Below are 18613 nucleotides of genomic sequence, written 5' to 3'. Positions count from 1 at the left end.
TTATGTTATATTCAATATTAAAAGCAAGAACTGACAACACAGGAATGTTGAACACACTTGGTAGATGTGGTAAACTTAGAATCTCAGCAGGTACTAAGAGTATGGTTAACATGTTTCTAATTTATATCAGGTCTCTGGATGGCACCTCCTTTTTCTTGAGCTTTCTACTGGGCTGTTTATTGTCGGCTCAACCACAGCTTTGCTTTGTGATCAGCCAAGAGAAAAGGAAGTGGAAAGGATTAAAATCTCCCCAATTCAGCACCAGAGTTCTGGGACGGTGAGACAGTAAATAGTCACCTTCAGAGACTAAGTTTGTTCAGTCTCACCTCCAGTTGCCTCGGGATTTAGTCAGCCATGTCCTTTGCGACCTGGAGAAGAAATGCCTGAAGGAGCCTTCCAGCTCTGTTTTGAACGGCAACCACAACAGGCGACCAGACTCTGCCTCTGCGTGTGATTGTGGACTGGCTAAACCACACCAAGCTGCTGAACCACACTGTGCTGAAATGCTGAAAAGCTTTGTGAGTTCTCCCGTGGGTGTGGCTGCGGCCGTTTGCCTCCTAGTACTTTTGCTGGCCTGCGGGATTGGATGCGCTTGGCACTGGAATCGCCGGGAGGCCACATCATTTACCTTATCGAAGTTTATGCAGAGGAGAAGCAACAGGAACAAAGACCTCGTGAAAACCGTCGGCTTGAGTGCCTACGTGACTGGCCCAAGCACTAAAACCTCAGTGGAAAGCAAAGGCCACAAATCTACTGCCAAGAGAAATACGATGCCTGGCAACTATGAAAATGTGGACGTGTGTGCTCCCTGCACAGAAGGGACGACTGAGAAAGCACTGTACGAAAACACGCAGCCGTCTAATCTCGAGGATCATGTCTACGGGAATCAAACAGACTCCCTCTATTATAACTTCCAGAAACCTAGTCCTCCTCCTCCTCAAGATGAAGACATATACATCCTTCCAGATTGCGACTAGCTTTTCAACAGAGACTTGTTGCTGGAGGACAAAGGACTGCCAGGCCCCGGAGTGGAGTGACGTCATCATGATCAAATTATTCTGATGAAATCAGTGGTCTCTTTCCTTTCGCCACCCTTATAAATCCTCACCAAGAGAACCAGTGTAGACAAGTTCTAGAACACCCTCCCCGCGTGTGCCCTGCCGTTAATTAAATCTGTGCTGTATTCTAGTCATTTTTCTTTTTAAATGTTTCCTGTAACAGCTTTCCTTCGCTTCTTTCTCTACCCTCTTTGAGGCTCAGCATGATCACAGTCTCCTAACAGATTGTCCTTCTCCTGTGCTGAGGGCTAACCCAAGGCCATTCACATACGAGGTAAGCACTCAGCCACTGAGCCATAGCTCTAGCCTGGTCTTCTGAGTCACATCCAATCAATAACCTACAACGTAGCAGGTTGATCTCCCCAAAATCTTCTAGGTGGTCATATCATTACTTTGCCAAAAAAATAATTTATGTTGTTTGCAAAGACATAAAGCTCAAAATTCTAATTCCAGGCCTCATGATTTTTCAGTTACAACTTCCTTTGCAAGTTATTTTCCATAACCCCCACTTCTTTGCTTGCATCTAAGTTATCTCAAAACTGCCAACCCCCTCTGCTTCACGGTTTACTTGTCTGCTCCTCAAGCCTGCCTCGGATCACAGTTTCTTCCAGCATCCTCATTTCAAACCTACATTTCCTGTTATTGATCCTGCTGCCTGTTTAATTCCTTGAGCATTTAAAGCTATGAATGTTTTCTGTGCATTCTTTTACTAATATCATAAGAGGATGTCTTCGGTTGCAGTTAAACAGAAATGAACTTGTTCCTAGTGATACTTTTAGACCCAATGACATCATATGAGGAACTAAAAGTTTGGTTAACTGAAAAAGATAGGAATCTTACAGTTTGTCAAGTAGTTTTATGAAAAACTAATAAATTTACTAATTTTAAGTCTTAATGAATTTTTGTTGAATGTTTTCTATTGTGTGTGGTGTGTGTGTGTGTGTGTGTGTGTGTGTGTGTGTGTTATTGCACTGGGAAATTGGGAGATAAGAAGAGGAACTGCAAGCAAGCAAGGAAAGAGAAAGATAGAGGGAGAGGAGAAAGAGAGGAGGGGGCGTGAAAGGAGAAAGAGACACGGAGGGAGACAAATCCTGAATATATACTTCCTACACAAAAGGAAAGACAATAGACAAATACTATGTTATGAGTCTCTAAATACAGGCTCTAAATAGGAAGCTCTGGGTTACTTGGCTCGGTACCCAGCCAACTGCTACTTTTGCCAAGTAAATCTTTACTGAGCTATGATGACAGGAAGTTTTCATAGAACAGAAGTCAGAAGGAATTTGTTCTTTCTTGTCATCTCTGCAGAACAAAGTGCAAAATTGTGACTGACTCCAGCATCCCCAACTGTTGGCAGTTTCTAGTTTCTCCTAGCTTTATCCTCTATTAGGGATTCTTCAGAACCAGAGGACCAGCTCTCAGATTCTACTGGGTATCACCAGTAGGCAAGAGCCATTCTGAGTTCTAGGTACCAGCTCTGTGGGGCTCTGAAATTCATATCTTAGTTCAAAGTTTATAAATATCTGCAGTTACCATCTCTATGTGCTGAGGCATATGGTATTTCATCGAGTTATCCACACCTGTATAAGTGTGTGAGTATTGTGTGTGTGTGCATGCACATGTGTGTATGTGTATGTATGTGAACATGTGCATATATATTCTTGTGTCTGTGTGTGTATGTGTATTTGTGTGTGTGCAAGCATGTGTCTGTGTGAGTGAGAGTATGTGTGTATAGATTTGTATGTGTGAACAGTACTTGTTCAATTATGTATATTACATTATCTCTGATAAATCAAAAATGTTCCTTCCCCAACTAGACTCCACTATCAACATTTCTTTGTGTAGGGCTATCTAATAAGAATTCCAAACACCAGGCATAAATTCATTCTTTAAAATAATATTTCTGAAACATTTTAAACCTTGAAACTTAAAACATTCATCCATGACAGATAAAGATAATAAAGTTGTTTACATCTATGTGGGACAAAATTTTTCAATTGTCGTATACTATTAGAAGATACAATTGCCTACTACAATACAAGAGAAAAGAAGCTAGGGCAGAGGAGAAGACTAGCTGAAGCAAATACACCTGGTGTGATTTAGCTGTGGACTTTCAGCACATGAAGGTGTAGTGACATCCTGTGACTTACAACAATCATCAGTTAAAGTCTGGTTCCAGCATCTAGCAACAGTGATCATATGGCTTATAGACCTTTCTCTCTGCTCTGTATCTTACTTCCTAACTCATTATTGATCCCTGTCACAAGGAAAGCCTTGCTTATCCCCCACCTCGGATTACAGCCTCCGATTATTGCTTCGCTAGAGAGTAAGGCTAAGGACCACTACTTAAGCCAAGGTGACAGTTGAGATAGTTGTCTCCTTGCAAAATAGGAAAGGGAAAGAAGCCAAGGAGAAGATGATTTATTCACATTGTAATGGTCCAGAGAAGTTCTCAACCTTCTTACTGCTGTAACCATTTGATACAGTTTCTTATGTTGTGCTGTCCCCAGACCATAAAATTATTTTCATTGCCACTTTATAGCTGTAATTTTGCTACTGTTATGAATTGCAGTGTAAGCACCTGTATTTTCTGATAGTCTTAAATGACCTTGTGAAGGTGTAATTCAACCATGAAAGGGGTTGCAACCCACGAGTTGAAAACCTCTAGCCTAGACATTTGTACTTCTTTAAAAGTATGCTGAAACTGTACATCCAATACCATGGAGTTTGGAGGTGAGCCCTTTGGGCCATGATTGACTTTAGATGTGGTTAGATGAGAAGGGAGTCCTCTGGTTAGAACAACGCCTTTACAAGAAGATACCAGAGAGCTGCTGACTTGTCTCAGGGGCAGTGCTTGCCTGACATATGGATGCTGGGTGCTCAGTCCCCAGTATGAATGGAGATGGTGAACAAGAAAGTGGAGGAAGAAGGATGAGGAAGATGATGAGAAATGAATGGAGGAGAATCTTCTACCTCCTTTCACACATCTCTTCTCTCTATCATGAGAGAATATTGGGAGGTAGAAATTTCTTGTCAATAATAATGCTTTGATACTGAATGTCTCAGCTTCCATGACTGTGAGAAGTACCTCTGTGTCTTAGCCCTCCATCCTGTGACATTTTGCTTTAACTATATAAGCAGACATTTTGGAGACATCTATGCCATAACAATTAGCCATTTTTTAACCTTTTTAAAAAAATTCAGTGCATAGGGTAAGCATCTATTTTTAGTGCCTATTTTATCCTAAGGCCTGGGGTCATTGTTCTTTTGATCTCTGTGCTTCTCTTCCAGGGTTTCTTTTATACATCTTACAAGCATTCTAAGTGGCACTTTATGAGTTTCCCTTTGTTTCTGGCCCTTTCCATAAGGATAGGTATTCCTTTTGCTTCTAGTTGGTGCTTTTCAAACATCTGAAACTCAATAAGATGCAAACTAGTAGGTGTATGGATTACACTCAGAGATAGTTACGCATGTACTTGGGATGGAAGACAAAGAGAGGAAAGAAAGGTATCCACTACCCTGGTTACTTGCTAATGGCTAAAAAATCTAACAGTCAAAAGTGTTTCAATGTCAAAACACCTGAAACATGTCATGATAAGAACATGTCATCTGCTCAGTCTGTGTCTTCAACAGCAATATTTGACTCAAAGGGAAATAAGACCTTTTGGCTTACTAATCCCCAGACACGAACCAAGAAAATTGTATAGTGTGTCTCTTGTTTTGTTGCCTCTGAGTGAAAAGGTCTGAGCTGCATGACAGTGGGAATGTTAGAGTCAGAGCTCATGAAGCATTTGGCTAAAAGACTTGTTTGAAAACAGATGCCTGACATGGCCCTGTGGTTTCTATAACTTCCTTCAACGCTTTAATTTACAACATACTTAACTCTTCCTTAGAATAGCTACACTGAGGTGGACTTAAAAATCAACTGTACAGAATAAATGGTTTGAAAAGAACTGTATCAGGAATTTAAGAATTTCCAAATACACAGTGAGTCATTATTAACTTGCATTTTCCTGAAGGACAAGATAACATCTTGAATAGATTATATCTTAGTTGTAATTACATTTTCAATGAAGGGCCCTTTGTATTCCTCCGTTGGTTAGACATGAAGTTATTGAACATCGAAGTCATGCATATTCTAAATGACTTTATTGACCACATAGGATGAAGGAATAGAGTAAATATCAGTCAAGTGTCTAAGCCCTGGAAGGGATCTGGAGCGTCAATAGTGGGGAAGTATGGGTAAACAGATAATGCCTCAGCAGTCGCATGGCTCGTAAATGACAAATGTATTCCTAAACCAAAGCTATTAAAAGGTCTCATGATGAAGCATGTGGGGTAATGGGAGACTGGAGCCAGGTTTGAGTTAGGAAAGGACAAGACAGGACAAGTCAGAGATAAGCTCTCAGAGACTGAGGAAGTGATGTCAGTCACCTGAGCTAGATCATATGGTGTCAGAAGTTGCTCTAAACCTGCCAAGGCAAGATATCACCAGTGGTGCAATGGAGGTACTTATATGTTTGGAGCAAACAGCAGCTGTCTAGTTAGATACAAATCCCACTCAATTAGAGGGAGTCCATGCCTAGTAGTAAAATTCAAGCCACAAACCTGTTGTTGAAGATGTCATAGACCCTAGAAAAGTATTGCTGCCACCATATTTCTACAGCAACATGGTTTACATCTGCCCTCTAAATATTCATCTGTTTGTCCATAGATAAGCACAGATCTCACAGCTCATCAAAGATACTTTCTTTTTTGGCAGGAAGAGACTATTACAACCACAACTGGCCACAGTGCAGAAAATAAGTGACCATGGAGTCCCGAGCCAAGACAGAATACCTGTAACACTTATAGCTCAGAGAAAGGCAGGAAAGGAGGGGCTAGGCAGAAAACAATGTAACAGTCTGGGGAGCATCATGGCAGGAAAGGAGGGGTGAGGCAGAAAACAATGTAACAGTCTGGGGAGCATAATGGCTGTTGCATCATAAGGTTCTTTTAGACAGGACAGAGATGCTGTTCACATAAACTCTCAACATTATGATTCTCTGAAAATGATCTGGAATGGCCAAAAACGATGCACCAATGTGGACAGAGGGAAATGCCACAAGATTCCACACCTGGATCAAGCACTACAGGCAGTCAGCGGTGGCTCACAGAGAGGAAACAAGTTTGATTTTTTTTTCTATTTTTTAATTTTTTCTAAGAGATGAGACTTTAATCCTAAGGAGTCAACCTTAGAAGCACACAAAGAAGAGCAACGCTAACTGGACTCAGTAAGACAGACAGACATATAGATGGATGGATGGATGGAGGGATGGATGGATGGATGGATGAATGGATGGATGGATGGATAGACATACAGACAGCTAATAGTCAGATGATGATGGATGGTAGATAGATTATAAAAAGATATCCCAAAAATTAATATAGAAGAAGAGTCATGTGTTCAAATGGGGATAGTTGTGGCCACATGGGAGGACTTAGAGAAAGGATATACATACTTACACTCCAAAGTCTCAAATTAAAAAACAAAGCAAAACAAAAACAATGAAAAAAAAAAACAAAATAAGACAGATTGGCATATGCAGGCTGGGGGCAGAAAATATCTGAAGAATCCAGAAGAAGAGGAGCAGTGCTGTAGAAGGTGAAAGGGAGGGGAAGAGGGGACAAAGCAAAAGCCACAAGTAGCTGTCTGATAACTCACAAATGGATGTTAACCTAACACATCTGTTACCGCTATTGGTAAAAGGCAGTATTGAAGGCAGAAGTGACACGGGTTTTAAACTGTTTTTAAAACAAACAAACAAACAAACAAACAAATAGCATATGATATTATGAACAAAAGCATTTAAACTTTAGTGCAATAAGAAAGATTCTATTTGAGTGTGTGGGACTTAATTTCTCACAGCACAGACCTAAGCCTTAGAAGATGAACAGGGTTCCTGGATGTTTGAATAACACCTGCAGTTTTTAATCTAAATTCAGCTCCCCTGATGGTTGCCATTTGAGGATTCCTAGAGATAGGATTTAAGCAAATGAGAGATGCACAAACAAAAGGGGGCACAGAGGATGGTAAATTGCCAACCAATCAAGCCAGATGGAGGTGTGACTGCAGCTATTGACCTCCAGTGTTGCCATGGAAACCACAGCTCTTCTGTGCTGATGTGGTTTCTCTTTTGAAGGCCAGATTGGCTATAGTGAATAGTTATGGCTGGAAATGAAGGAAGTTAAACCATCTTTTTGACAAATGTTCTCTAAATCCTTGTTAGTAACAGAGATTGAGGTCTGAGATTCCCAGAATCCCAATACCCGTCCAAAGCTCAAGATTGAAACTCAGTAAATGGCTGTGTTTTAGACCCACTTCTCAGGCGTCACCCTGTGATGGGCTTGTATTTTAACTCTAGGCAACAGCTAGAATTTGATTGGGAAAATAAGTTTCACACACTGGCATAAGATCTTTTAAAGTGTATCGGGATATTTGAAAACCCATTAAACAAATATATATATAAATATTTTTGGTGTGTCTGGCTTTTCTCAGTAGGCATTTCTGAGAAGACTCTAGACCATATCAGAGAGATGCCCAGTATCTGTGTGGCTTCTCTGCATTCACACCAACGTAAGTGACTTTTCTTCACTTATCACAACTGTGACTCTAAAACTCTTACAATTCCCTGTTTACAGACAATGTGATTGACAACTAAGAGAATGAAATTTTAACCAAAGATCACAGAATTAGTGAAATCAGTAGAGGCAGAATTGAAACCTGTTGTCCAGGTGGGAGCACCTTACTCAGAATATTTTGTTAAAGTAGTCTCAGTAGATGATAATACACTCCACTGTGGCATCATAGATTTAAAAACAAAATCAAAAACAAAAAAAAAAAAAAAAAAACAAAAAAAAACTACTTTGATGCTGTTTGAAAAGAACTTTCCCATTCAAGCTTAGAAACTTTATTTACCTTCCCTATTGTTTCACACAATCAACAATCAATCAGGACCAGAATTCAGGGCTCTGAGCTCCCCTGTGATTTTCAGCATGCTTTGTTACTTTTCTACTGGCTTGAAATTACATTATACCTTCATATTTTAATGGGTGTGTGTGTTTTGCCTGAATGTGTACCTGCCTACCCCCTGCATACCAGGGATCTACAAAGGCCAGAAACAGGAATGGATCCCCTGGAACTGGAGTTACAGAGGGCTGTGAGCTTCCATGTGGGTTCTAGGAATCAAAGTCTGATCCTCTACCAGTGAGTGCTCTGCGAGCATCAAGCCAATCTCTCCAGCCCCTTGTTTGAGTTTTTTAATTCCAGTGTTCCTCGAAGTACCACCTTCCTTAGGAAATGATTGAGCTAGTAAACAATTCCTTGAACCAGTGTGGATTTTCTGTGGTTACCAGAGGAGCAGGAGTGAGGGGCTAGTCACACGGAGCAAGGGTAATTCAAAAGCAGCTGCATCACCAGAAGGCACACCCCAACATGGGTCACAGCTTCCCCGAAACTGCAGTCCTACTCTCCACAAGGCTTGGAGGCAAGTGACAGCACAGTCTGTGTTTCTGCCACCCGGTTGCTCAGTCACTTCCGCAGCAGCTCTTTTCTCCTCTTATCCATGTGAGCAAAGCTCAAGGATCTTTCGAGTCTCTGTTCTCCCAGGTGTGCGACCTTCTCCTTTCCTCGTGTCTATAACTTGAGCTGCCTCCCTCCTGGAGCAAATGTAATGACCTGGAGGGAATGCTGAGGGACAACGATTGACAAGACAGGCAAAGACAGACTTAAGAGCAAATTACATAGATTTCCTTTTCCCCCTTTCCTTTTCTGCTCCAAACCTATCCATATATACCTTCTTATTCTCTTTCAAATTCTTAATCACGGCCACTTATGTTCCTGGAGATTAGTCATGAAGACAGTCAAGAAGGGAATGGTGCACAACATGTCCTGTTCTGGCCATTATTTCTTACACCACAACCTTTTGACATTCTTGTCCCATCTGTCAGGATTTGTCTAGCCCATGTCTACTTCCACTCAATTATCTGAAAAGAAGCATAACCAAGAGTACTGTTCTTAACGAGAGCAGAGACATCAGGAGGAAGCACGGTGCTTACGACAGCAGCATTTTAACAAGAACACTAAGAAAAGATTTGAATGAAGAACAGCCAATAACCATCTCATCCTCCCCTCAGGGTCAGCACAGGAAGAGCCTAGAAGCTAATTTTGCTCTCTTTTGTTCTGGAAGATCCAGGAAACATATTGTGAAGTATCCAATACAGGAAGGACTGATGTGACATTTAAAATTAAAGGATGAAAAGAAAAAGCAATAGCCAAACAAGAAGAATAAGAAATATTAACTTGTTAGCAGACCCAGCTAAAGCTTAGAATAAAGGCTTAAGAGAGTTCTGGAAAAGTGCACCAGGAAAAGAAGTTTTAGTCAGAAAAGGAAAATAAAGAGATATATAATTTCGATAGATTTATATGATTTTCTCTGTGTAACTAAAAGAGAATATTATGTATACAGTGGAAATGGTGGTATCCATTACAAAGGGGGGCCCATAGTCCTGAACTAGATATGGGGGAAATAAAAGGAGTTGGACAATGAGTCCTTACACTGAACAGGCGAAGAAGGTTTCTGTCATGTTTCCTTTTCAGATATTAGAACAAAACAAGCATGCCTCTTGGCTAGATGGTGAGGCACAACTCTTATTTCTAATTCCTTATGCAGGTAAGTTAAGTGTGCAAATGTGGATGTATTCAGTGGGGGAAATGTAATTAACATTTTCAGCATGTGAACTGAGATATTACCCCTCCTTCAAAGCCTGGGTTAAATCCTAGCTCATTTGTGAAGCTGTCTTCAATACGAACAATGTGAAATAACTCATCTATTTGTGGATTCCTTACCTTATCCCTCCGTTCATCTCTCTGCCAAATAGCTCCCCAACCCACAGATATTGAGGGTCTATTAACTGCCGGACATTATAATAAGACCTGAGGTTTCAATGATAAATAAAAATATCGAAAACATGAGTAGAGTCTAGATGAAACACTGAATGAGAAACCACATAAGTGAATTCATAGCTAGGAGGAAAAATGAATACTGTGAAGAAAGAAACAAGGTTGTGCTGGCATGAAAGCTTGTAGTAAATTAACGTGCACTTGGCTTATTCAAATAGCCAGATTAGGCCATTGAAACAAGATTACTAATGTACTAATTATATAAAAGAATTTACCTAGGAAGAAAACAAGAATTAGTGACTGCTTTGGTACAAAGGAGACCCATTATTAGAGAACATTAGCATTTGTATTAGTTTGCTTGTTTAAAAGAAAGGGTAAATCTCAAACTGTTCCGAAGGGGTTTATACACTGCTGCTAACATGATTAGAGAGGAATATGAACATCCTGTTGGGCACATTTGCTGTAGGCTGATTTTCTACATAAGTCTGGTCTGAACATGACCATGTCTAGCAATGTCATCCAGAGGCAAGTAAACCATTGCATTGTTTAGTGGACCAGAATTTGATTCACAGCTCGGGTGCCTATGAGCTGTGTGATTTCAAAACATCAGTCATTCTTTTTGAGCTACAAAATCCAAAGCTGAGAAGGAATAGTAACAAGAATTTTCTGAGGTTGCCAGAAAAGGAAATGAGAAATACTTGAAACCATTTCAGACACAAGCATGTGCTGGGGTAGTTAACCGTGGCTGGAAACTTGAAAGCATTTAGGATCACTTGCTTTACAATTTCCCGAGTGTGTCTATGTGGGTGCTTTCAAAGACATTTAACTGAGCAAGGATATCAGCAAAGAGTGGCTTGAGATACCAAGCCAAGCAAAACAGAAAATGGATAGAGCACTGCATACTGCTCTCCGTCCAGTTTCTGACTGTGGATGTAATGTGCCTTCATCACATTTTACATTCATAGCTTCCCCAAAGTGATGTTCAGTACAGTCTACAGCCGGTGGTACCCAGAGCAAGTGCTATCCAGAGTCACAGCAAACGTAAGCAAAGACAAGAAAGTCTAATTCTTTCTGAAACAGCAAAGTAGGTGTCTTCAGAATGACATGCACGTTGAGCTCAGTATGAGAAGTTACATCAGACCCTATTCCTCTGGAATGTACTAGAAACACATACAAATTGCAAACTAGATACATTAGTTTGAATGCAAGAGCAAATTTGAGCATAGCCAAGAGAATGTAAATTCATGCGTGAGTATAGATAAGAATTTTGAGCAATGGAGAGCTAATAAAAGAATGTGTTACAAAGGCATTGGAGGGCTCTGGACCTAAAGAGAGTATCTATACTCAGATGATCAGTAGCTCTAGCAACTCACCCCCTTTCAATTATATCAGCACATATTCATTGTACAGATGAACAGGATTCACTGTGACAGTCCAAACACATGGATACCCTGCTTTGATCATATTCATTCAATTCGATATCTATACTTTTTATTTTTTTAAATTGTTTTGCTGATTTATTTGGGTTTGTTTGACTGGATGTGAGAGAATTCAGCTGCAGGACAGAGGTACAAGTTGCTGTCTTTTCAATCATTCTCTCCATTAATATTTTTATTTACTTTTCCTTAAAATATTTTCCAAACAAGATACTTGATCACATTTCCCCTCCCCAACTTCTACTCACTTCTCTACCCATTCAACTTCATGTCCTTTCTGCCTCTGTGTCTCTCTGCCCCCCTAAATAAATAAAATAAATAAATAGATAGATAGATAGATAGATAGATAGATAGTACATATAAGTTCAAATCAGGCAAAAATCTCAGCAGGTAGTTAAGGAAATGGACACAAGTTCCACTCCTACATAAGAAGCTATTTGCAGTTGATTTCTACTAGGAAAAAAAAATCAACGTTCCCCAATGGAATGTCACTAGATCAACCAGCTGCTTTCTAAGGCAGACACCATGTCCAGGGGTAAAGTCTGCATGCTATTTTTTGAAAAAGGGTTTCTCCCTGAATCTGGAGTTCACTCGCTGAGAACCCAGGAAGCTTCTGTCTCCCTAGGCTTGGGATTTCAGCACTCACAACCACTCCTAGCTTTTCACACGGGCACTGGAGATCTGAACTCTTAGCTCTTCACGCTCGTGCACTGGTCCCATTACCAACAGAACTTTCTCCTCAAGCTTCCCGCTTGCTCTTTCTACATCCCTAATGTCTCCTTTCGCGTTTCTTCCCTCCTCTCTGAATCTCATTCCTTTCTGTTCAGCAAGGGCTGGAACAAAGAAGGCAGAACGGCCAGGAGCCCACGAGAGCCACAAACTGCCTGGTGAAACGGGACTGTGTGAGCAGGAGCCCAGGAAGCCACATTCGCAGCCACCACTGTTGAGCCATAACCACACGAGTTTTCACAGAAGACCGAACTAAAGTCTTCTGATTTTATCCCATGGTTTGATCAAACCAGAAAGCTGCTGGCAAGGTTGTTTGAGAAATACGAAGGTTTCCGCCCAGGAAGTGCAGTGGAGAACAGATGGAGAACAGTGGACAGAGACCCGCTGACTCCGGGCTTAGTCTCTCCACACATGTCCTCTCTTAAGGAGCTCTTACCCAAGACTGAGGGAATGGCCACTCAGTAATCAGCCCAACTTGAGACCCATTCCATGGACAAGCGTCTGTCCCTGACGCTATTAATGATACTCTGTTATGCTTGCAACCAGGAGCGAGTTGTCCTCTGAGAGGCTCCACCCAGCAGCTGACTCAGACAGATGCTGACACTCACAGCCAAACAATGGATGGAGCTTGGGGACTCAGAACAGGAGGAAGGATTGCAGGCCCCAAAGGGGACAGGAACCCCACAAGACCAACAGAGTCAACAAACCTGGACCCTTGGGGCTGTCAGAATTTGAACCGCCAACCAAAGAACACTTTCAGGCTGAACCTAGGCTTCCACACACATATGTAGCAGATGTGCAGGTCTTCATGTCGGGCCCGACTGAACAACTGGAGCCAGGGGCTGTCCCCAAAGCTGCTGCCTGTCTGTGGGATGTGCTCTTCTAGCTGCTCTTCCTTGTCTGGCCTCAGTGGGAGAGGAAGTGCTGTGACTTAAAGAGCAAGGGGTGTACAGGGGGATACCCAGGGGCCCCCATCTGCTCAAAGGAGGGGAGGGAGGAGGGGAGAGGGAAAGAATTGTGAAAGAGGGTGACCAGGAGGGAGGAAGTGAGCAGGATGTAAAGTGAATAAGTAAAATAATAATAATAATAATAATAATAATTTTTAATTAAATTAAATTAATTTTTTTCTAAAAAGAGGCTCTTGCCCCATTCCTGCTAACATCTTCCTCTTTCATCATCACTAGCAACGACTATGTATTAGAAATAAATACTAAGAGAAAATGTAAATGTACAGGAATAATAGAGATTAAAGAATAAATCTTTTTAAATGATAAAATCTAATCCTAATTTATTTCAGAAGAACAATATTCTCATTTATTCTCAATCTCTTTATTCACCAACACAAATACAACGTACACCCTTTCTTGATAAATTTATGTTTTAAAACTGTTTTTAAGTAGTTCCTTGTCTCTCGCCATTGAGAATTTTGAGAAGTGGCATATATTTTCTCAAGCCAATGATTGTTCCTAGTGAAATACGGGCAAGGTAAATCTAAAACAGCCTGTTATTCAGGCTGCCCAAATATGCTTTATTGTACACAACTGTGAAACCATTTGTTTCAAGGGTAGATTGAATGGATAAAGACAAGAGAATAATAAAACAGAAAACAAAATTAGAAATAGAAGAAGGGAAGGCTTAAAGATTTGTAAATATGACTTAGAAAAAACTTATAATTAAAAAATCAGTTAAGGGGGCTGGAGAGATGGCTCAGCGGTTATGAGCACTGGCTCCTTTTCCAGGGGTCCTGGGTTTGATTCTTAGCACTCGAATGGAAGCTTGCAGCAGACAGTAACTTCTGTTTTGGGGTATCTGACACATTCACATAAAGACATACGCCAACAAAACACCAATTACACATAGAATTCATATACACATTTTAAAAATAATTAAATAATTGGATCTTTTGCTGCTTGACAGATTAAATTAAGAAAGCATAAAAAAAGCTAAGCCCAGCAAAAAAGTAATTTACACTTCGGCTTTTTTGTGTATCTGTTATTTTCATTGTAACATTTTTTAAGACAGTCTTTTTATTGGGTATTTTTTATTTGAATTTCAAATGTTATTCTCTTACCTCATTTACCCTCCAGAATTACACCATCCCCCTGCCTCTGTGAGGGTGCTCCCCACCCACCCACCCACCCCCTCTTACCTCCCTGTCCTGCCATTCACCTATACTGGGGCATTGACCCTTGGTAGAACCAAGGACTTTTCCTCCCATTGATACCCAACAAGGCCATCCTCTGCTACATATGCATCTGGAGTCATGGGTCTGTCCATGTGAACTCTCTAGATGGTGGTTTAGTCCCTGGGAGCCCTGGTTGGTAGATATTGTTTTTTATGAGGTTGCAAACCCCTTCAGATCCTTCAGTCTTTTCTCTAACTCTTTCATTGGGGACCTGTTCTTAGTTCAGTGTTTGGCTGCCAGCACCTGCCTCTGTATTTGTCAGGCTCTGGTAGAGCCTCTTAAATAATACTCTTACAATGGCCTCCCAAGTTGAGAGATTACAGACATGAGCCAGCAGGTAACTGAAACATTCCTTTTAAAATTCATATTCACATGTGACACACAACTACACAGTGTGCTTTAGTGTACATTTTCTTTATTGATTTATTTTTGCTTTCTCATTGTATATCAATGTATGGTTTTGAACTGATTTTTTTTTATGTGTCAGAGAAATGGTTTGATGAGAGAAACTCCCGACTGTGCATAATTACTTTAACTGTCATATTTAAGACATATACACTTACATTTTGAGCTGAAGTAGTAGAATGTGACATAAAAATTACCAAAATTTATTATGTAAATGTATAAAACTGTCAAACAGTTTTAAAAGACATGAGAAAAATAAGGATATAAAATATCTGGTTTAAAAGGAGCATGGTGTGTGTGTGTGTGTGTGTGTGTATTGTGTGAATATATGTGTGTGTGCATGTGTGTATGTGTGTGCATGTGTGTATGTGTGCATGTGTGTATGTGTGTGTGCGAGAGTGTATAGCAATAGCAGTGTGAGTTAAGCCAGAGTCACAAGGATATTGATAGATGCTGTATCATTATGTAAGGAGAAATAGCAAAAAATCATCAGGCTCGGGAGGTAGCTCAGTGGTGAAGCATTCACCATGCAAGCCCGAGGACCTGAGTTTGGGTTCTGAAAGGCCAGATGCTATTGCACATCTGCAATTCCTGCTCATCTATGAATAAATGGAAGGAGGATGCAGAAGAAACCCCAAGAACTTGTGGGACATCTAGTATAAACTATGCAACAGTGACCAAGGTCCACTTTGTCCCAGGGTAGGAAATGAAGACTGATGCCAAGTGTTGACCTCTGACCCCTACCGTGCATGGTGGGACACACTCACATATACATTGAATAGTGGGATTTTAGAAAGAACAAAGATAAACAATAAATGGATGGTTTAAGTTCTTATTAACTTAAAACACACTTTTCTGTGATAAATTTGTTTGAATTCTTCAAAAACCCTAAAATGAGAATACACAGACACATTTCATACATGCACACACACACACACACACACACATGCACACACACACACTTATCATATTTGTTAACTTCCTAGCTCTCAATAAAATTTTATAGCTTCAATATTGTGGGTTTAAATCACTTCGCTGTTTAACACTCTCTGTTAGTATCTTTTATGAATATTGCTACAATCTTTTTGTTATCTACTATGAGCTACAGTAATATTATTCTGATAACTTCTGGGAATGAAGCAATAATTCGAGATCCAAAAGAAAGAAATGTACCTTTCTCTAATTATCCAAGGGATAATTTATTATTATTACTATCATCATCGCTATCAATAAATGAAACAGAGAAGTTGGCTACTTTCCCCAGTGAGATTTCTTTTTGAATGGCCATGTTTTAGTTGCTATTTTGCCAACTCATTTCCTGTCCCTTTTCCTTGTTACTGTCATTATTGACAATATTATTATTATTGTCATTTGCCTCCTGGTATCTTACTCTAGACATATTGTACTTTTCAACACTCAATTTGCTAACATTACACAGTCTGAAGTCTTGCCATTATTATATGTTGACTTAGCATGTACATATTATTAAAAATCGATGCTTATTAGAACCTTGTTATCATTAGAGCAGTGATACGACATATGGACTTCCTGTCCCAGGACACACAGGATAAGCTCCAGTTAGTCAGCGTTGCTCCTTAAGGGAACCAGCTCACTAATGAGGGTCTCCCTCTTTAACTGCTCATTTGTGGACATTACTGTTGATGATTCACAAGTACCACTTCCCCCTTCATTCAGTCCTGGTGTGGGTTCAGTTTGTTTCTTTTGTTTCTGTGGTGTGTGTGTGTGTGTGTGTGTGTGTGTGTGTGTGTGTGTACATGTGTGTATCTATGTGTGTGCATGTACATATGGGTGTCTCTGTGTGTGCATGTGTGTGTCTGTCTATGTGTGCCTGTGTTTGCATGCATGCATGCATATCTCTGCATGTGGTGTGTGTGCCTGTGTGAGCATTAATGTGTGTGTTCCTAGCAGTTCTTGGCTTTCTTTAGGCTTTTCTTTTGATTTTTTTCTGTTATGCACAGATGAAAGCAAAATAAACTTTATAAACATATAAGCAGGTATATGGTAGACAAATATATAAGAAACTAAACACCCTTTTTATATATAGTATCTTCCACACCTTTGAAAATGAGTATAAATCCAAAGACATTCTTATTAATCACCTTTCTTCTATACTCCTTACAAGGTTTACACAAACCATCTTTTCTGGAGTGGCACTAAATACAACTTTTACAGGCAACCATGTTCAAATTAACAGTACACCATCTATTCTAATTGCTTGAAGTTCAATCCATCACCATCAGCCCAATGAGACTCTTCCAGCAAGATTTTTATGCTTTTCATATTTTTCAAATTTAGGGTAATAATTAGATATATCCAAATAGTTTTCTTTGTTAGACATAGAATTGATAATTTTCAATAGAAGTCTTGTCTTCCTGAAATTTGTGTGTGGACCTCACAAAAGTGTTGACAAGCTGAAGTACTTCTGCATTTAGTTCACTTGAACCTGTGTGAGTGTGTGTGTGTCTGTGTCATGTGCTCGAGCACCTGGTGCCTATGTATATTTGCTCTTTTTAATAGTTACTATTGTTTTTTAAAAACCTGGATCTGTACTTATGTGATGACCCAGTGTATGGGAATGCCAGGGCAGGGAGACAGATAGAGTGTGTGGGTGGGTATGGCAGTACCCTCATAGAAGGTCATAGAAGCAGGGTGAGGGGGAATGGAATACGGGGTTTCTGGGGGTGGGAACCAGGAAAGGGGGTAATATATGAAATGTGAATAAAGAACACATCTAATAAATGAACAAAGAAAAAAACCCAAACAAACTTAAGGCCCTGGTTTCCTTAGCTCATGTAAGGAGCAGGGAAACCTTTACAAATTCGTTTTTTTTTTTTTTTTAAATCCCAATTATTTTTAATATCCTACCTGCCCTTCAAAACCTATATAAAATGATTTTTCATGAAAAAAAAACCACGAGATTATAACCATTTGACTAATCCTAACAGTCTTCCAAGAGACTTAAATCTGTAGGTTTTTGAGATTCTCTGCAGACTGAACCGAAATCCCTCCGTGTGAAATAATGACATTTACAGTTTCAAAAAATCTCATTTTGTTTAGTTTTCTTTAACTTGTTGAGTAAAACCTTCATTAAACTGTTAACATTTATAATGTAGGAGGTCGTGCTGCCAATCAGGACAATTTTATTAGAAAAAACTGCTCATGTTTGGTGAGAGTCCCAGCAGCCACCCACAGGAGTTGGGGGAAAAGGAATGCCTTTTAAAAATTTTGTGTTTTAAAATTGTGCCTTAGTCAGGGTTTCATAGCTGTGAAAAGACACCATACCCAAGGCAACTCTTATAAATAAAAATATTTAATTGTGGCTGCCTTATGGTTTCAGAGGTTTAGTCCATTATCCCCATGATGGGAAGCATGGCAGCATCCAGGCAGACATGGTGATGGAGAAAGAGCTGAGAGTTCTACATTTGATCTTTAGGCAATAGAAGGGAACTGAGTTCTATGCTAGGGGAAGCTTGAGCATTGGAGACCTCAAAGCCTGTGCTCACAGTGACACACTTCCTCCAACAAGGCTACACCTCCTAATAGTGTCAATCCCTATGAGCCAAGCATTCAAACAAGTCTGTTGATGTTATACCATTCCAACAACCACAAACAGCACAAATTACACACACAACACACACACACACACACACACACACACACACATTTATGTTTTTAATTATAGAACGATACCACTTTCTCCTCCCTTTTCTCCCTCCAGCCCTTTCCGGGCAACCTTCCTTTGGTGTCAACCATCTTGAATTGGTTGTCTTTTATTTATTTTACTTTTTGTTTAGTCATGGAAGAGAAAGAGAGACAGTTTATCAAGAAAAGACAAAGC

At 40.1% G+C, this 18613-nt stretch overlaps 1 protein-coding gene across 1 annotated transcript; it reads left to right on the top strand.

Moving 5' to 3' along the window:
- Window positions 1-503: 503 nt before the first annotated feature.
- On the top strand, window positions 504-977 carry GAPT (GRB2 binding adaptor protein, transmembrane; the record flags this gene model as incomplete). Its single annotated transcript, XM_080933836.1, has 1 exon — window positions 504-977. The coding sequence occupies one exon, from the start codon at window positions 504-506 to the stop codon at window positions 975-977; it is 474 nt and encodes a 157-aa protein (XP_080789962.1).
- Between the last annotated feature and the right edge of the window lie 17636 nt (window positions 978-18613).

Source organism: Micromys minutus (genome assembly GCF_963924665.1).
Source record: "Micromys minutus genome assembly, chromosome: 20".
Lineage (NCBI taxonomy): Eukaryota > Metazoa > Chordata > Mammalia > Rodentia > Muridae > Micromys > Micromys minutus.
Note: the sequence above shows the minus strand (reverse complement) of the source record. Positions and strands in the feature narration are given on the sequence as shown.